The sequence below is a fragment of the Chaetodon trifascialis genome, chromosome 18 (genome assembly GCF_039877785.1).
Source record: "Chaetodon trifascialis isolate fChaTrf1 chromosome 18, fChaTrf1.hap1, whole genome shotgun sequence".
Taxonomy (NCBI): Eukaryota; Metazoa; Chordata; class Actinopteri; order Chaetodontiformes; family Chaetodontidae; genus Chaetodon; species Chaetodon trifascialis.
The window spans coordinates 10,576,546-10,597,510 of record NC_092073.1 but is presented as its reverse complement, the minus strand read 5'-3'; the positions used below and the strand labels follow the sequence as shown (position 1 = coordinate 10,597,510).

Below are 20,965 nucleotides of genomic sequence, written 5' to 3'. Positions count from 1 at the left end.
TTATTTTTATTTATTTTTTTTTTTTTTATGTGTGTGTGTGTGTGTGTGTGTGTGTGTGTGTGTGTGTGTGTGTGTGTGTGCGCGTCAGAGAAAAAGAGAGCCAGTGAGTCAGACTGCAGACGGGGATTTGTCACTCAGTCACAGCCACCACCCAGCCACTCACCTCAGTCCCTCGCCAACAGCAGCCATGGTTAGTCAGCTGGAGTTGGAGGGACACACACACACATGCACACATACAGTATATACAAACAATTATGTAAGGGTCATTCATGTCCTTGCATCTCTACGTCAATCATTCATTACCATTCATTACATTACACAAACAAATACACACACACACACACACACATACAAATGAGCTGATGTTTATCTGTTTAACAGCCAAATCCACTTAGCCACTCATTAAAAGGGAGAGTTGTAATTTCAATTCACCAGCGTCGGTTGCATTAAGATTTCATCATCAAATCAAATTTCATTTTGAACAGACAGGCTGACCGCACTGCCCAGACCCGTGTGTTTTAGCTGGACTCCTCTCAAGTATAAGAGAGAGAGACAGACAGCGGGAGGGAGGGAGGGAGAGAGGGAGAGCGAGCTGGATTTGTCACTTGGATTCATCTCAGCTTGAAGTAAATGAGGAGAGAGGGAAAGAGAAAATAGACAGAGAGGACTCAGACAGAGCGAGCAAAGAGACTGGGCTGAGTGGAGCAAGGTGCTAACACCGGTCCAGTTTGGGCTGCAGTTAGCTTTGCTAAAAATGTGCAGGTGCTGCACAATAATAAGGCGCTTTGTGTAAGAGCGTCTACCAGACACCATGTAAAATAATACAAGTCTACAGTGCAGGTTATACAGACTGAGAGGGATTACTAATAACTTGCTATAATGCCAAATATCACATTATCTAATTACAGAAAGGTTAATGGAAGTTACAGCAAGAGTTTCTTTTTCTTGCAGCAGAACATGAATACCATCATCTGAATGGACGGCTTAATTCTGCCAGAGACGGGAAATGAAAGGTGAGGCCTGTCACGACAGTCAGCTGTGCGGTGAGGTCAAATGGTCATCCGTAACCATCACATACGGTCAGGTGTTTCCCCCGTGTAGGGTTGCTTCCTTTCTGATAGGAAGGCCAGCTCACTGGGTGTCTGCTCATGTGGAAATACACTGTTTATGTGTGTGTTTGCTGATGTGTACGTTTCTACGGATGCACGTGTACTCTGTGCATTCAGGCATGCGTCTTTAGCTCCATGTACATCTGTCCAAATGCGTGCGTGTGCTGCAGATGATACCAGGTCACATGTACTCGTCCTGCCTCCCCGTGGACGGGCTGACCTGCCGTAGCAGAGAGCATGCGGATTTAACAGATTTACTGTATGGAGACCTTCACAAATGAGAAAACAGGCTGGTTCTAGATCAGCTGCTGCAGGATTCTGCTGATTTTTTCCTATAATTTTTACAGTAAATCCACATTGTGAGGCACATTTGCGGTTTGCGCAGTGTTTATATACAGGAAACATCCAAGGCCGGAGGAAAAGTGCCATTGAAAGAACTAAGCTGATTGGCTGAGTGACTTGGCTGACCTGATATGAACTTGAGGTGATGTTTATAGAAAGAGGAACTGACACATTACTAGTATTAAAGGATGGCAAGGCTTTCATACAGTTAATATGTGGACATTTATGAGTCTGTATTGGAATATATAATAACTGTGATGCCAGTCAACATGTCTCTTTCAATAACTAACATACACATTGGCTCAAACTGCACACACCCATATTACATACACACTTTCACAGAGACCCCCTCCTCCTTCATCCAGGTCTAGTTTATGGCGCGTGACATTCAGCTTTGGGTCAAATCACAGCTCAGGGTGGAGGGTGAGTGAAGCTGCCTGCATTATTCAGGCTTGTGCACCAGCAACCATTAATATACTTCACTGTGAGACATCAGTGGTTGCAGGTGTGTGTGTGTGTGTGTGTGTGTGTGTGTGTGTGTGTGTGTGTGTGTGTGTGTGTGTGTGTGTGGGGGAGGGGGGGCAAAATCTGATCCTGACTTAATTCATTTCTCTAGACTGCACACAGCTTCTTGTTTGATTTGCATGCCGAGACAGAAAAACAGCAAAGCTTCGGTGCTTCTAAATTAACAGCGGATTCTGGATTCTTCTTCTTAAATGCAGCACTTTTTCCAAGTGCAGCAACAGATGGTGTGAATGGGGCAGCAAATGGGGGGACTTGAACACATTTGGACAACATATGCATGTTGTCATGTGATCAGATGATGTAACTCCTGCAGTTGTCAAAATATTCTTAAACTCATTATATTGAATGAAATGTGGGTACCAACACAGTATCTTGCTGTGCTGTGTGCTGTGCAGCACAAGGTATAGTATTTAGCAACATATTCCCTTTTCCTCTTTCCCTCACTCTTACACACACACACACACACACACACACACACACACACACACACACACACACACACACACACACACACACATCTACACACAACTCATTTTCCTTGCACCTCTTGGCCTTCAAAGCCACCAGCATTTACAGTCTGTGGCGCTCTTTAAGAGGAATAAAGCTGATATTTACTGTGGGCTTTCATTGAGTGTAAAAGCACAGATTTGTGGTGCCCATAAACCACATCTCCCCTTCCTGCCTGTAAAAATTTAATGCCACACAGCTACCGCTGAGCTCCGGCTCCCATGAGGCTTCCATTCATTTCTTTTTCCTTCCCTCGACAGTGAGCAGAGGTGGGAAGCAGAACGTGAAAACAAATGACACTGCACATTAGGACTAATTTGTATACTACTACTGACTACTACAGTATTTAAAAGTCAGTGCTTTTTACATTTCAGTGTTTATTTTTCTTTAGATATTATCTTGGCATTTCTGCTGTATTTCGATGGTAACAGCTGGAGAGAGACAGGAAGGGCGGGGCGGGGGGGTTCTGCATTGTTAGATGGTAACATTAGTTTCATATTGGAGAAGTAGGTTTGCACAAAAGTAAATAATTAACATAATTCAGATGGTTTTATGACACTCATTCATTGAAGAGATATCCAATCCAATATCAAGCTATGACTGGCAGGCTGTTAGCTTAGCTTAGCATAAAGACAGGAGAGAAAAGCACAAGCATATTTCCTAAAATGTCAAACAATTCCTTAAAGTGTCAGCTGCACCTAAAGTCTTAAATTGTAGTTTCACCTGCTTCTTGCACAGCTGTCAGGACCAAATTTTTGATAATTTAAGATAAGATTTCCCTTACTGACATGCTAATGTGAGTGGAGTCAGTGGCACTGAGTTACTTTCCTATATTACAGCAGCGTACCTGGAAACGTTTCTCCATGAGTAGACAAGCACCCATTTGACCATGTGACACTGAAACTCTCCCCTGAAACCAATTCACGCTGAAGGGAGTGAGGTGGGCAGCAGCTGCCGGTTCCCCACCCCGTCTATTCAATAGCAGGGGAAACACTGCTGGACCTCACTGACCTTAATACTGTACTGTATGAGTCCTGGGCTCATGTTAACCCTTCACTGCACTACCTGCCATTCATTAAGCCCCCGAAACACTTTCACAAGCACCTGTCAGGAGGAAAAGGCTGTAAATTATATTTATCACACGCTGTTCCAAAAATACAAGAATTAAATGGTGCCAATTGAGACTTTATAGCTTGGTGTACGAATTATTTGTATGTGTGTGAGAGTGTGTGTGTGATTAAAAACGTTTCACTACAACTCACGAAAAGAAGAAGACGACTGCAGATTTTACAGTAGCAATTACTTGAACTCCCATAGAGGTGGTGGTGACAGAAAGCGTGGGTTATACAGGCCCGATGTTTAAAATTAAACCTGCGTCTTTAACTCGGCGGCCATGAGGACATGAAAGAAGGACGTCGCTGTCGTCCCTGACGTTTCTCCTCTCTTTTCCCTCCCACCAACCACTACTACCGAAGTTTATCTTTCTTCCTGTCTTTCATCACAGAGGTTATTAAACCCTGCAAGGGAGCTCCGCCACATCTAATTACTCCAACGGTAAACAAAAGGAGGTCGGGTGGGGAGGGAGCGAGGAGAATGAGGAGGTGGAGGGAGGAGAGGAGAGACAGATGAAAAAACACAGCTGGCCAAGTGCCGTGTTATTATAATTCTTTAAGCGATACTGTTAGCGTGGTCAGTCTTTTAGCCGTGCAGCTAATGACTGGCTAGGCCTAATTACAGGCCGCCTGTGCTGTGCCGGGACGTGATATTCCTTCCCCGGATGGTTGTTAACTTCCCCCCACAGCCAAAGCCCAACCCGACTCCCATTACCTCCCCGGCCCTCTTCGCCCACAAAACCCCAAATTACCTTTAAAGGTGTTGTATTGTTCTTTTGGCAAGGTGCACAGCAGCATTTTCCACTGTGCTCACATCAGGCACACCCAGAGGGGGTGGACGCATCACACTAACAAAAATATTCATGCGTCCAACTCGTAACTCAGAATTTATGAAAAAATGTAAACGAAAAAGACCCATTTGCCCAAGACACTAGTTTGCTCGGTCAGTCTGCTTTTGTGAGTGCAATGTTGGAAAACAAAGATGATTTATTACACATGTAATCTCACCATTATCTCCAATCTAATGCTGCAGAAATTTATTTGGCTGAATTTGTCCTCTTTTGTCATCTGGAAGACATTTAATATCACATGTCGTTTTAAATCCAGCTCGCTAAAATTGTGAAAATGAGAAAATAACAAGGCCCAAGGCCTCGCAGGGAATACAGTGGGGAAAATAAAGTTTCAGAGTTAAAAGGTTGTTTTATGTCCTGAGCAGACTGAGAGAGGCATTTTAGTGCTTTATGACAAAGCAAAGCACTGGGGCCCAGTTTATGAAATGTGAATGAAAAGTGACAAAAATAGCTCTTCACGCAGTGTTATACTTCAAATCAGGACAAAATGGTGTCAAACTGATAAAAAAGGTGCAGTCACATCAGTGCAGTGGCTAATCACACAGGTCAGGAGTGGGCAATTCGGGCAGAGGAAGGAAACTATTTTTAGAAAACACACAGAGCAAAGTAACTCATGCTGAAAAAAGTTTTTTAAAAGCCTCTATGTGGAAGCTTGTGCAATTAAAAATAAACACATTGCTGCCTTCCAGCCTTAGATCTCATGTTTTTTCTAAAAAAAAAATCAGGGTGAATTATCGGTGAAATACACCTTTTAGCTGGAGCTGTGGTGGCCTGATCTGATGTACTGTAGCTCTGTGCCAGATAGAAACGGGGGGACAACGTCCACATTTTGTTTCTCCCCATGAGCGCTCCACAAGACGGATGCTCTCCCCATCCATCCTGTCCTCCTCCCTGTCTCCGGAGTGAGTGATGCGGTATTGAAACCATATGCCCTCCTGAATTCCTCACGGATCCTCCCATCCCGTCCAATCCCAGCAGTCCTCTGCTGGCCGCGGACACTCGGCTGTCGCGAGGGGGGCCTCCCCGCTTCCTGTGTAGGATCTAAATATTTACACTCCCTGTCGTCCCAAGTGGCGAGGCGGAGAGGTCTTGATGTTTTGGGTTATGTAAAGTCCAGTCCTCCAGGACACATATTTAACAGATTGTCCTTGTTAGAGCAGATTTCTGAGCAGATTCACCTCAGAGAAAGTTCTCTCACTCTCCTGATAAAGACTGGGACACAAAAGCAGACAACCTGCCTTGTTCACAAATACAGTCTATTAGCATTTAACTGTCTAATTTTAAGGTGTGCACCTTCTGATTCACTGGTGTACCCCAGTATCACAGTGTCTTCAAGACATCTTGACTTAAAGTCTTACAACATCTTTGGACATCTCAAGCCAAAGACAGCTGGGCAGAAGAGAGAGCAGGTCTGGAGCCAAAACTGAACATGTGGTACATTCTCAATCTCCTGTAGCAAAACAAATGATGAGTCTTTGTTCTCTGTTATGTCAGCCTTTCATCTATTGCAATTACTGAGAAAAAGCCCTGCAGGAATTCAACTGACAACCTCTTGTGTTAACAGCAGCACACTGTAACCTACTGAGAAAGTGAGACAGATGCACTGAGCAAACAGGAAATACGGCCGACCAATCTCAGCGAGGGCTTTTCAGAGTAGCAGTGAGAACAAACCCAACTTGTCCCACAAATACTTCTGTATACCATGCAGATGGTGGAGCCATTAAATGGGGCGGCAGCAGAAGCAGAGCGGAGGTAAATCGCTTGCCAGGTAGCCAGCCAAGGCAGGTCGTGTGCAGCTGTGTGTCTAAGTGCACTAAGCTGTGTCCTGGCACCCGAGAACCTGATGTGAGCCGACTCTGGCCCAGGTTTGCTGGGTTTTTGGGGTGCAGACTTGAACCATTTTGTGGCTGAGAATCGGCTCCAGTTAGCGGCACTCGCGCTCGCTTTGGTCCCATCTCAGCCCCTGGAATCAGCACAAGTATACTTGGGCTGATTTTTGCAAGTCATTTATCACAAGTCTGACACGAGTCCAGCACGCAGGTGTGCTGAACTTAGGGCGCTGTTGGGCCAAACAATTTTGGCTACCTGAAGCTCACCAGATATTTAGCCCTATGAGATACCTAAATACAGAGAAACTATGTGCTTTGTAGAGTATGCTGCAGCATGTAAACACTACTATACTCAGGTTTACATAGTTTGATCTTTACCAGTTATTAGGCTGATATCTCTGACATGAACTCACAGTCCAGTGGACTATACAAATCAAATATTTTCTGGCTGATTTAAGTGATTTATGTTTAAAAATGTTGGAATACATGAACTCCAAACATACAGAGGTGGTTTGCTGGTGGAGGCGTTTTATTTGCTGCGTACAGGAATCTCCTTTGATTCAAAGCTTTGAGCCGTGAAGGCTTAGTATCACCATGATGCTTCATCTGTCAAATTAGCCAAGGATCAGACTGATATTAACACTCACTGAGCACAAGCTTTACGCACCGCACTACTCACACAATGAAGCCTCAGAGGAGCAGCTCAGCTTTAAATGCTATAAAGTCTGGCCAGAATTAAACGGCAGGTGAAAGTTGGGCGGATTAGGGTTTGATTTAATTTGAAAAGCTTGCGGAGCTCATAACATCAGGCTTATACCTGCTCATTACATCATCTGCTGAGTAAGAGGAGAAGCAGCGAGGACCTGATGAGGAGGTTGAGGATGAGGTCACCTATCAAGACGGATTCGCCGTCTGTGTGCTAAATCACTGAATATTCACATTTTGTGTCTCTCATTGTGAAGTGCTGTCTAAAATCTCTGGTTTGAATTATTACATCATTTATAGCATAGCAAAATATTCTCTTTGTTTAATACACATATTCCAGTCTCCTCTATACTCTCTCCCTAACACCACCCACTTATCTCATTCTCCAGGATTCACTTTTTAGTTGAAATTCGTAGCCAAACCCACCATTCAGCTCTCCAGCTCGACCTGTCTGGAGGGGTGCCACAGAAATCCCCTTCATAAATAAAACATCTTATACATTGCTCTGAAAAACACTGTATTTCCTGCTCAAGATCCACTTCATTGCCTTAAATCCATACAGAGAAACTGCAGTAAAAACAGATTTTGGACACCATCCCTGAGCGAGGATTTTCATCTGAAGGGCTGATTAGAGAGAGATCCGGATGAAGTCAGCTCCAATTTCTCAAGTGTCTCAAAGAGGAACACTTCAAACGCACGCTACCCATCCACTGATCTCAACAGGTTAGACGTCAGTTACAGATGTACTGAGGTCGGGTTGAGGTCAGTTTGTGTCTGATTGTGTTCATGGTTGTACAACTTGATGAGGTCATTTGAGGTGCAGTGTTTGTGTAGCTGACATCAGACTGACCTGCAGGGCTCAGGCTTTTGGATCCGTCCTGTGGTTGCGTGGATCGGTTGCGGTTCTGCTGGCGCCGTTTTCCGCCAGTGGAGCGGGCGGTGCGGATGTGCACTTCGCTGACTTTGAAGAAGGCCACCATGAAAGGCTGCTTCTCCAGGGCGCCGTCCCGTCCTATGAGTCCTGCCTCCTTAGAGCTGATACTCTGCCCTGCTTCAGAAGACACAGCGCTTAAAATCTACAAGATTTACCATAAAGGTCGAGCTGATTTGCACAATTCATGGTTATGTTGTGCAGCAGAGGAAACCACTGACTAATCCTACCCACACATAAACTAAAAACAGGTAAGAGTTTCTTTCAACTCCAGATTCATGTTGTGAAATCATGTGAATTTTGTGCTTTAAAGCTAAAAAAAAAAAACCATATATGTGATGTAATCTCTTACCGCTGCTGGTCTCCACGCTGACCTGCAGGCCCAGGTTGTGCATCGGGCTCATCACCCACAGGTTGCTGGTGGCAGTGATGTCAAACTCCAGCCAGCCCTCCTCAGCCGCCCACAGCCTGCGAGACTCCAGCAGGAACAGGTCTGCCTCTCTGGGAGAACATGGGAGATGATGCCAAAGGAAAACAGTTTTGTTACTACTAATTTCCTGCAAAACATTGGTTTGTATGAGGGTAACATGCCTGAAGAGTCTCAGTCATCCAGGTCATGCTTATCCAATTAGAGTTGAATCAAGAGCAATTGGACTTGGTTGTGGAAACTTGAAAATGTTACGCCTCTCATCTGAGGGGCTTCTTCAGTTCTAACCAAGTGGTGGGGAGTCCCAGGTATTCAACCTCTGTGGGGTCGTTACCACTGTCACTGAAAGCTCTCGGGTCGTTTGTGCTCCTGGCTCCTTCCTGAAGAAGAATGCTTTCAAGTTACTACAACCAAGTCCGGTTGCCTTTGATTCCTTGGACATGAGGGTAACAGAATCATAACAGACTGACAGAAAGATGGATAGCTGCACTTAACAGAAAATGCTGGGATACACTGTATTGTACTCCACTGTAGCTTTGACCATGCAGTCTACCTCTCCGAGGGACAGGAAAAAAGGAAGGAATTAAATCTTTGGTATCAGGCTACAAGCATGTTAATATCATTTACAATGTTCTGTGTGACTGAAATCAGGCTGCAAAATGGAAGGATGTGTCAAACGGGGGAAAAGAAAAAGGCCGAAGTACAACTGTGGACTAATGAAGGAAGAGAGAGAGCAGAGGAGTTGTAAGGAAAAGACAGTTTGAGTGATAAGAGGGCCTGTACTCCCACCGTCCCATTACAGTAGTAATAACACAGCATCGGGTCGGACGGACCCTCCTCCAGAGCAGACATCAAAGACTCACAATCATCCAGGTGTTCAGAGAATGCCCCTGCAGTCATGCATCAGCAGCCCCTCTTTATTGGTCATTAATGAGAGTGTTTCTGACAGCTTCCGTATAAGCCTCTATGCCTTGTTTTCCCTCACACACACACAGAGGCACACACACCACCCCACTGCTAAGTTCACACGTTTGTCGCAGCGTGGGCCAGTGCGCCTATGTTTCCGCCTATTCCCTGCCGTCCTTTGCAGCCGCTGTCCAGCTGACGAAGGACGGCAGGGGGTCCGTCAGAGAGCCGCCTGCAGGGCGATTGCTAGCGAGAGCCTACTGTAAAACGTCTTATTGACTCTCCGCTTAAATGAACTGGAATAGTAAGGTCAAAGGTGGAAGCTGTGTTTTTTTGCTACAATAAATCTCCTTTATAAGTCTTGTCAGAGAGCGTTGTTAAAAGTGTAATGCAAGGTGGGAGACTGTCGCTCACAGCTGGCCTGGTTATTTCATGTGCTTTCATCTTGTAAACTGCTGAAAAGGCATATTTGTAAAATTGTAAAAGAAATATTTAAGACATCTGGAGGCAAAGGATGCAGAGGCTATATCTCAGCAACATTTCAAGAACCTTTATGAAGCCAATATTACTGTTATCAATAACACATACAAGGAAAAACAACAATGAAATCATCTGGTTTGATACAGTATAATAGCTGGTAAATGCTACTGAATGGGTTCTGATCAGTAAAAACTGTCCTCTCAGCAACCTGCCCTTCCTCAATACGACGTCAGGCCTGCCACATTTTTGGCATTGTAATCTCTCCCATTTCTTGCCCACTGTTAGCGAAATCACCCCAATCAAATGAAAAGTACAAAGGGTGTCAGGCTAATTAAGCACCCCATCATTACGGCTTAGAGTCAAAATAGGAGTCGGGCTTTTACGGGAAGGAGGGGCGCAAGAAAGTTAATAGGCTCCCCGCTGATTGGCCAATTACAGAGGTACAGTTTTGCAAAAAGGCAGAAAATGGGCAAAAACAACAACAAATACTGAACAGCATTTTCCCATGTAAACCTTCAAACTTCAGACATCGCTGCCAGCACTGAGGAGAGAGAAGGTGAGGGCGTAAGATCAAAGAAGTTCCAAAATTACCGACGTTCCTGATTTTGCCAGCAGATGCACGTTGCACCTTGAATTCACCCCCACAAAGCACAAACACAGCAGATTCTCTCCACCTGAGAGCACGCCATCCAGGCTGTAATTTTCTTCAAGGTAAAAAACCTGTCCTACAATAACACAGAAATTGGAGATATATGGGCCCTTTAATCTCCAAATATCTCCCAAAATAAAAGGCTTTACCACCAGGCTGGAGAGCACAAACCACCCATTGTAGGGATGAAGGAATGCAGCAAATAAGTAGCTCTTGATGCCCTTACAAACCTTTTGACAGACAGAAAAATATACTTTGCCAACATCTACAGCTGACGGTCTTATACTTTCCAATCCTTGGACCTCAGAGCTGATCCAGCTTTAGCCTGGGACTGCAGTCTGAGAACATTTGGTGTTACAGACCTCACCTGAAGGTGTTCTGCTTCTTCAAAATCAATGCAAAACATCATATTAATGATTGTTACTTTAATGTGTATTCATTGAGAAGCAAAATATACCGGGCGACGTTAGACGTTAGCTTAAAAATGTTAGAGCTGGTTCTCGCTGGGCGGGCTAGATAAAACACAAATATCATTCAGAAATCTGACTGGATGTTTATCTGCCCCTGCAGACGTAATGTAAATGTTTGGCATGTATTAGCTGCGCTCATTTGGGGGGTTGGGAGGATTTTGAAGCTGTGCTATATCTGAAAGACGTGGTTTTGCTTGATTTTACAATCTAAACATTTCAGGGCCCAGAGGCTGTATAACACACAGGGAGAAAGACTGAGAGAAACACACAAGTAGAGGCAAGTTTTTTAGAATCTTTACCTTTTTTATCAACTGAGTATGCGTGTTGCTTTCAGGAACACCCTATCTCTTTTTGAACTGTTGATTCCCAGTGCAACCACAGCACAACCTCCTCTGCAAACTTACCAGATCCACCCAAGGGTGGATTTATGCACAGACATGCTGCATGTATAAGCGCTGTACAAATCCTCACAACTTTATTTCATCTTCTACTCAATATGCCAAAGCTTTGTCAGATACCAAACAAGCCAGGGTGAATTACAGGGAAATCTGTATAAAATGAACACAAGAAAATGATGCACTCGGCCGGGACGAGCTTGCTGTTGCTGTGGTTTGTGATTCATAAACATATTTAGTTGGCTCTCTGAACATGTTGGAAAATGAGGTCTTGTCCAGGCATGTTCATCACTTTTTAGCATCCCCTGGGAACAGTTTTGGTTGTCGTACTTGCAGTTTTCTGTTTGTGGATGTTTTCTCACTTTTCAGCATTTTTCAAAGTGCTGTGCATGTGCTTAACTTAGCTTACTTGTGTGGTTTCTTAAGCTGCAGTGTGTTGAGATCTCACATTTATTTGCCCCTTTATCAGGCTAAACGTTAAGATAGAAACATTTTTTAATGCTATTTGGTGTGGAAAAATTTGAAATGTAGCACAATCTATGTTATTTGAAAGTATGTAGAAGTACATATAATGCTGTAATTGCTGGTTTTGTATATGTGTTACTGAAAGATGTCTGCTTTGATGGTTGACACTCATTGTAGAATGAGTGAAATGTTGAAATGATAGTTACAACTCACGTAGAATTTTGATTTGATTTGATGAGAGGATTCATCCATAAATACTGTCTTAAAAAACCTTGAGAGGAATGGAGGTTTTATCCAAGGCTGTTGAGTGAGACCCACCCTGCCCTTCTCAGTCGCTGCAGGGATTCAAACTTGTTATCTTCAGCTTATCACTATGTGTGTGTGTTACCTGTCAGGGTGCTCCTTGACCACCTGGTAGACTTTGAGTAGGAAGGTGTCGTTGCGGAAGGCGCGGCTCACACACTCCTTGTAGAGGCGAAACTCCGCTGCGGTGACGGCCTCACCCTCTGGGATCTGTGAGAGGTTGAACTTAAACTCCTTGTGGTGACGCCGCTGTGGAGAGAGCTCTCTGTCGTACTCCACTGTGGACGGAAACACACACATGGGATCAGAGTATTAGGAGACAGGGAACAATGAATGAAAAATTAACTCTTTGTATAAAGTCAAATACTGATATGCATGTTTTATAGTCCTGGTCATTGAAAGTTTGTACTTCAGCAGATCAGTGAAGGATCACCTACATTATTTTCTTAAGGCAAGCATTGCCATTTTTGACCTTTTCGGTGTCTTTTCTGCAGCTTGTCTCACATTCATGATGCCTACTCTACAAATAGGTTCAAATTGCATATTCACAAACCGGGTTTCAGTGTAAATATACAGTAGTGAGCGATGAGCGGATATCCTGTTCACAGACACTGTGCAGAGGTCGACCATAGAAGCTTTTAAAACCATCACATGTGATTTATACTTAAGGTCTAATAGGTTTCGTGGCCTCCAGTTTCCCTAAATAAACCCCTGTTATCTTCAGTCCAAAGCAAAAGCCCATGATTTTTTTAAGCGGCAGCAAACTTAGAGAGCTTCTGCAACCACTTCTGACGGCGTGAAATGACAAAAACCAACAAATGCGCTCCCTCCTCTGCTTTTAAGTGCAATATGCGCCATAATGATAATGTGCTCTCTGGGGATTCAGTTCCTGTCTCAGCTGGAGGTTTCTCTCCCACAGCACAGAGCCTGCAGAGTTTGTCCACGGTCACACAGAGTGAGAAGAGGGAAATGAATAAAGAGGGGCACGTCGTGTGCAATTAGAAGGTCGTGTACAGAAATATCCATGCAGACATAAGCACTAAATGCTAGGCCTCAAATATGTGCTATATTCTGCTAAACACACAAAAAATGAGTGGCATAATTGCTTGAGAAACACACTCTTACTATTCTTCAGCCATCATACTCTTACTGATTTAAATACTTGTCGCATGCTGCACATATACAGGCACTATATCATCATCTTCACTCCATTTTCCATGAAACACAGTGAGGTTCAACACACTATGGTGGTGCCACCACGGCTGTAAGTGCAGACTCACTGGGAACCAGAGCTGGATGTTAACTTTCACCTGCAGTGGAACCAAACATAGAGTAGATGTCCAACATCATGCATTTGCCTCCTTCTGTCCTCCAACACTACAATACACAGGGTTTAGTTTGACATTTTGGGAAATACACTTAAGAAACTAGAGCCAGCAGTCGCTTAGCTTAGCTAAAAGTGAAGATTAATATGATGATACTTCTCACTTGATGAATGACAGCAGGCTGTTCAGACCATAGAGTCTTCCTCCCTCCAACATTAACCCAACACATGGCTTCAAGGCAGTGTGTGTACGGCAGTTTCAAACATATTTAAGACAGTGCATATCTGAGGTATTCATAAAAGTAAAGACCCCCTTTTTTATGGCAATATTTTACTTCACTCAAACAAATACTTTAGTTGGATACTTTTATAGCCCAGAGCTTAGGTAAGAAGAATTTCATTTTGTACCTGAGCCAAGCTTGTTAAAACTTTGGTAATTTTATGATGTGGAGACCCACCCAAAGTGGACCAATGACACATTTTGTTCCCCGAGTCACCGCTGAAGAGAAAATTGTGTTGATGTGAGAACACTGGAACCAATCAGACTCTCCCAAAAGTGCCAGCCCCACCTTGTACCCACACCCAGGAAGGTCAAAGCTCCCCTCATCCCCAGACATTCCCAACTTACATAAATGCTGAATTTGAGTAACAAACTGAGCAGAAAAGGCAGACAGGGAAGGCCGTCTTTCTAGCTTCATTGCATTTCTGAGGAAAAAGTCCAACCCTGAAGCACACTGCTGTGACTTGGTCAAAACAAATTACAATAATTGAAGCCTTTCGGTTCAAGCCTGAGCCAGATCTGCCTCTCCTCAGTTCCAACACGTTCCATCGCAGCAAAGGAAACCACCTATACAGAACGAGATGTTATTCACATCAGCGTCGCTGTGACTTCTATCAGATGTGACAGTGACCATTTCATCATCGCACTCCTTAAGCTGCCTACACACAACACACACACAGATGTTGCAGCAACTGTGTGTGATAACGGGTCTGGTCTTGTGTTGTAGGGTAGATAGATCAGCCGGGCTTGTGTGTCTGTGTGTGGACGACTTAAGCAGAGGTCACGGTACTCTAAATGACTTTACAACACTCCCTTCAAGAGCCCTGGGCTTAAAGACCAACAGCTTGAAATTGTATATTCCCTATTTCAGAATCAACGGACTTTCTGGCAAGAAACCTCTTTGATAAACTGTCTGTAGGTGGTGAGAAGGTCAGGAAGAGTTTCATATGTATCAAATATTTATTACATCTGCTGCAATGCGCTGCATGTTAACTGTGCAAAGCATCAGGCACCTGACGGCACAGAATGGCTCGACTCCAACGTGTTTGCGAGCTGAGCGTCATACCAAACAAAGGTAAATCTTTAGCAGATTTCTCTTTGTGTGGGTTGTTTTGGAAGGGGTGTTTGTCAAACTGTATTGGACACTGACACAATATGAGCAGAATGGGAGGACTGGGAAAACCGCCTGTTTCTCTGACTTTGGGAGGGTTCGCAAAGGATTCCAAGATGGTTGTCCTTTTGCTAACCTACACATATTTGCAACGGGTCAAGAGCAAATGACAGTAGACACAAACAGACAATGTCCTCTTTTCAATTGATTACTTTGGTAAATTACAAATAAAGGTCAGTTTGCTTGTTATCAGGCGTTCTACTCAGCCTGTAAAAACAGTTGGATAATATCTCCCGTAGCTCTGGATGAGCTTTGTTAGTTCTGAGAAAATGATATGGTGGTGGCGGTGGTGATGATATCATTGGGGTTATCTCAGCGTGGGCTTGAAGATTTCAAGCTTTTAATGAGAAAACCGGCGTTGCAGACTGGAGGTGTAGGCTCTGAAAGATTTACCAAGCAGGGAGGGTCTAATGAAAAGATGCTATTGGCTGCATTATGGGAAAAGTCATGGAAGAAGAAATAATAAATTGCTGGAACATCCCTTAAACATCTGATTTTACTCGCAAGGTTAGAGCTAACAATAGTTGCTTTGCATTGAGCGTGTGTGTGTTGACACTTCTATTGTTCTTTTTGCCAACTGGGAGATAAAGTAGTTGCAGTACAGTACAACAGTAGTCGTGGAAAATTCATTTTTCTGATTTGGAATTTCAACTACTAAATGATTGATGATGATAATTAGGCTGTTTTGTATGATGTGATCTGAATGCAGCATTATTACTGACTTCTTAACAGCCACTCTTAAGCCTTGTGTAGCCAGTTTAGGAGTTATCCAGTGCAGCCGTGGTCTTCCAGGAAGCAACACTGTTAACATGCTGCTCCAAGAATTCAACTGCCAACTTATTATACTTTGTATTTACTTTGCATTATTACTGACTTCTTAACAGCCACTCTTAAGCCTTGTGTAGCCAGTTTAGGAGTTATCCAGTGCAGCCGTGGTCTTCCAGGAAGCAACACTGTTAACATGCTGCTCCAAGAATTCAACTGCCAACTTATTATACTTTGTATTTCCTGAAAAACGCTGCAAAATCTTCAACAATCATACAAGGGAAGTGAAAGGGATCCTGGCCAAGGAGAAAATCGTTTTCAGCGGAGTGAAAAATGCTTCCACTGATTTCATTAGGCTTTAATGAAATTTGCAGGACACGTTTCTTGTAACATTTATTTTCCTGACATCCGAAGAGTAATCTCAAGGCACTCCTGAGCTCACTCAACAACTCACCAGCCTGTTCATGTTCAAATCAATTCGCAGAGAGGGGAGTCGTTCTGAACGGCGTCCAGGCGACGGCAAACAATTAAAACGATGAAATACGAAGACAGCCACAGTTCACATTATCATGTAAGCTTTATCACCGCAGTCCTCCGCGTTAGTGACCTTGGAGCCACGGCATTAGCAGCTGAGTAGCATTCCAGCTGCTTCTCCACCTTCTCGGCTTGAAATTCAATTGAAACCCACTGAGGTTTCGCATCTCAAATCAAAGGGAAGTCTTCACACGGCGCGTACAGGGAGCGTAACCTCTGTGCTAATCTACCATGACGTGAGCTTTGAGACAGGAACACACAGAAGGGAAAAGGGATTTAGATTTGGATGATTCAGAGAGGAATACATTGAGAGTGATTCTAAAGATGGGAAATTATATATCATATTAGTGATATGGTGCAAACAGTGCTCGATGGTAACCACAGGAAGAGAGTGTTTATGTGTCGCATGTGTGTCATTACAAATCTGTAGGTGTATTTTATGGTTTTATTTTATGACCACACCACCATCGCAGAAAATACGCACAAACATAAAAAAAAGGTTCATTTAAACAATCAGCTATTTTCTCTTTCAATTTCACTGAAGACACACACAAACAGAGGAGGCCAAGGTTAACCACAAAACCTGGCAATAGTGGGAAATTTGTGTGATGATTCACCTAAACGCCATGGGTGATTTCATCAGCTACGAGAAACAGAGAGACATGAGAGACAGAAAGAGAAAGAAAAGGGTGACGGAGAGTAAGGAGAGAAGAGGATGGAGCAAGGTAGAGAAGACAGAGAGCAGGAATTAAGGTTTTGAGAAAGACAGACGGTACACAAAGAAAGAGAGAAAGAAGAAAAGCAGTGAAAGAGAAGAAATGATAAAGAAATGATGAAAGAGAGGTAAACGGGAGTTTGATGTATGATGTATCAAATTGGATAACCTGCATGGAAACAGCAATACAGCAAAAGATTTTAAAAAAAGCAGCATTTGTATGTCATTAGATAGGTTTATGTCCTTATGTCCACAACACAGGTGAAAGAATAACTGTGGGAGAGGTGGATCAGATGACAAGACCAGATGAAGTAAGACAAAGTCGGTCATCACAGAGATGATGGAGAGACCAAAGGGACAGAAACAGAGGGAGTGGGGGAAAGAGACCGAGTCTGGGATGCAATGAGAGGAGGAGAGACGGAGACGGTCAGTGACAGAAAGAGAGTGAGACGGACGATTTGCAGATTCACTTGGACGCTTTGATAGAAGCTGTTCTCTCGTTTCCACCTGCGCAACATCTGGCGCTGCTGTCCTCTCCCTGCTGCTGTAGGTACTATGGCAACCCACACACACATGCACACACAAGCAAACGCGCGCTCACACACACCATAACCCTGCAAATCTTTTGCTATCGTGTATACATATGGTCCTTATATTCACAGCTTGCACATGATGAGTGGTTATCCGTATAAATGTCATAAATCACGAAACTGCTTCATATCCTTGTTTTGTGCCAGTGACTTAAAATTCACCACTCAGTATTTTAAAATGTAGAATGTTATGAATTCAATGTCATTGTGTGAAAGAAAAGAGTCGAAAAGCGGGCAGGAGTCCACGTTAGAGCATGTAATATTTTCTCATTTGATAAGAGCCCTCATCAAATTCTATGTATCCTGATCTAATTTGACTGTAATGGTCAATCAATAGTGTGATGATGCATTAGTGATGGACTGAGGACATGATTTGACAAAGAAAACCCCAAATCCTCTACGTACCAGCTGTGGAAGCAGTGAAATACCGCAGACAGGAGCTGTGTGACAGGTTGGCTTTTTATAGACTGCATGCCCCTTTAAGAAGCGAAGGAAGGAAAAAGGGAAAAGGTGCTGAAAGAAAGACAAGTGAGTGAAACTTTGAGCCAGAAGGCTGTCTGTGCTGGGGGAGGCGGGCGGATGAGCGCACAAACAGGCGAACAACATAGTCGAAGAGACAAAAATGAATGTGACAGTGATTGATAACCACAACCTCTGGAGTAAAAATAAAGAAGAGCGACTGCCAGCAAGATGTTAAAACACGCTGAAAGTTTGCAAGGTTGCGATCAGCAACTTGATACGATGGAAAAGTACCTGAAAAAAAGAGAGCAGACGGTGTATTTAAATCTATAAGTAGAAGACGGAAGATAAATTTAAAAGATTAATCTGGAAATAAACTAGTTTCGAGGAGAAGAGCAGTGTTCTTCGATGCAAAGCAGAAAAAGCAGGAGTGTGCAGGAAAGGCCCCGGGGTGGTTGACAGGCTGAGTTGTCTGTGGTCAGTGGTCAGCGCTTTTGCTCACACTCCTAACGCCGTCCAGCCAATCCCTCGGAGGGACAGCTGGCGAACAGCCGCCTGCATCAAATCCCTCCTGCTTTCTCTCACACGTCCCACAACCACAGAGCAAAACAACCAACAACCGCCGTCCCTCACCAAAATACTTTTTCGCCCTTCATCAACACTCAGCTGGTAAAATTAACTAAAGGGAACATTATGGATGGTTTTCTCAAAGGTACTTATGTTGTCAGATATTTTAAAGAGGGGATTATGGAAAGGTTTTAGCCTCAAAGCTGGATGAGCAATTAACTTTTCCATTGTGTGCTTGAGGCTTGTGCAAGGAACCGCTGCAATAGGTCTGTGACACAGATTTGGCCACAATATTTACAAATAGAGATTCCTAATGACTAATTGAGCGCGTCTTCTGAATCTATCTTCATGCTAAATAATTTTTCAAGTGTTGTAGACATTCCTGTAGCATCCAGTGCTGCGGTGTGGATGACAGAGAACAGTGCACCTGTGACCCAGATAATGGATTCTTAAGGGAGCTCTTATTAGATCTGTCAGTGAAATTTTATGACTGAGTACCAGTCTGATGACAGACAGAGATTTGGTACATACTGCCAATTTAAAGAGGGTTTTTCTTCATCCTCCTACAGTTTATGACATGCAAAATACACAATGCAAAGCCCTCCACCTCAGACAGGAGTAGCAGGTTTGTGACACTAGACATTCAAGCAAGATTATGTCACTTTTTCTGCACAGGGGTCACTGCAGTGACTTTTACAGGATGTTGGTACATTAAGTTTCCCTTCATTACTGATTAGTTTTCTATGACATGCTAAAACTTAGTGCAACTTTAGCACAAGCAGATACAATATCTATTTAAAGCTTGCTAACATTAACTGACTTTAGCCGGCACATGTAAGTTAAATGTTTTATCGTATTAGCTTCATTGATTTTTTTGCAACTAAAGGCTGGGAAAGTTGTGGAATGCTCCAAAAACAGCTGTTCGGAACATTCCACAGGTAAACAGGTTCATTGGTAACAGGTGATAGTATCATGATTGGGTGTGAAAGGGGCATTCTGGAAAGACTCAGTCGTTCACAAGCAAAGATGGAGCAAGGTTCACCACTTTGAGAACACATGAATTAAAGTTTTGTGCTACTGTCCTCACTGCAACATAAAGCTGCTCAGATGGATCCATAAAGGTGCACAGATCTGTTATGTACCAGGTTATGCAGCAGGCTACTTTCTGAATTTGGCAGCATTGAATGAGATTCAGAGAACAACTCTACTGGGGCACTGGAGAAACCTAGAATTACCTTCAATGCCGACATTTTTAAAGCTCTCGCTTTCTACAATATCTGCACATTACACAGTGGTTAAGGTCGGGGAAAGATTGAGGTTGTGCCTAATAAAACTTGAACCTTTTAATAGCAGGTTTGTGATAGGAGGTGAACTCAAATATCCTGCAGGAAAGTCAGACACGGTACAAGCCCTCCACAACCTTTTGTTTCAAGAAGAATATGCAACTTTGTGTGTTGCATTGAATGTAATTCTCAAGTTGCAGAATCATCTAATAAGGATGGAACTCCTGGGATATTGGACTGACTTTTCTCACAGCTCTATCCCAAAACGCATCACACAACCCAGGGTTTATTCTGCCTCGTCCTCTTCATCACAACAGGAAAGAGTGGATGTTGACTTTTAGCATGTTAGACAGGTACAGTTTAAGTATGATTTAACAGAAATCTTCATGCTCTGCTTTACTGTCCTTGCAGCAGGCCATGTTTGGTTTTGGGCTTTCCACTCAGTGTCTCTTGGAAGAAATAGGATGATTGCAGGCAGAACCACTGAGCTTGCTGAACCAACATGGGAACAAGAAGCCAGTGTAGCCGTAAAACAAGTGTCGCTTTTCTCTGCAGCGCAGCAAAGATTCCAGTATCTTCTCAATAACCAGGCTTTGTGGGAGTTTTATGCGCGGACCATGCCAAAACTGGATCCTGAAGACCCTCATAAAAATCCCTGCTTTCTAATTAAATCTGTAATTTACTATTTCCTCTGACCCACGTTACATCACACTAAAGGGGAGGCTATGAGGGAGAGACACAAATGAAAGTGAATGAGGGAGAGAAACGAATAAAAAGACATTTTCACAGAACACCCTTCAATTAAATTTTCACACACCAAGAACCTGTCAACACTGTTAAAGACTTTGCGGATGGTTAGACCAATGAAAGAATGCTCTGGATGTCCAAGGCATGAGAAGAATCCATCTGTGTTTATGTAATTACAGCCCATAATCTGCCTGGTTTTTCTCTCAGACTTGATGGTTTCTGAGGATAGGTCAGATACGTCCATGTCTTCCATCAATCGTTAATTCCTCCAAAGTCCCATCTAATTAAAAGGTTTGGCCTGTCACATTGACTTTCACGAGAAACTTTTTGCAGTTGATACGATCGCAACTCTTTGGCCTCATTGCCGCTGCTTCGTTCAAAAAGAAAAACATCTCATTAAGTGGAAATCTCTATGCTGTAAACACTAGTCTTTGTGAAGAGGCTCAAGCCAGATTTTATGCTTCAAACTCTTTAACCTCTGGCATCGATGCAGCGCGGACAGATAAAACTGCTGTTGATTTTTA

The 20,965-nt window shown here is 43.4% G+C and overlaps 1 protein-coding gene across 1 annotated transcript in view; it reads right to left on the bottom strand.

Moving 5' to 3' along the window:
- Positions 1–20,965, bottom strand: part of bmp6 (bone morphogenetic protein 6) — a 43,452-nt gene that overhangs the window by 5,468 nt on the left and 17,019 nt on the right. The window contains exons 2-4 of the mRNA XM_070985805.1: positions 12,092–12,284; positions 8,264–8,412; positions 7,831–8,028 (exon numbers count right to left, since the gene is read on the bottom strand). Coding sequence (XP_070841906.1) covers positions 7,831–8,028; positions 8,264–8,412; positions 12,092–12,284 — 540 coding nt within the window. The remainder of the gene's footprint in view (positions 1–7,830; positions 8,029–8,263; positions 8,413–12,091; positions 12,285–20,965) is intronic.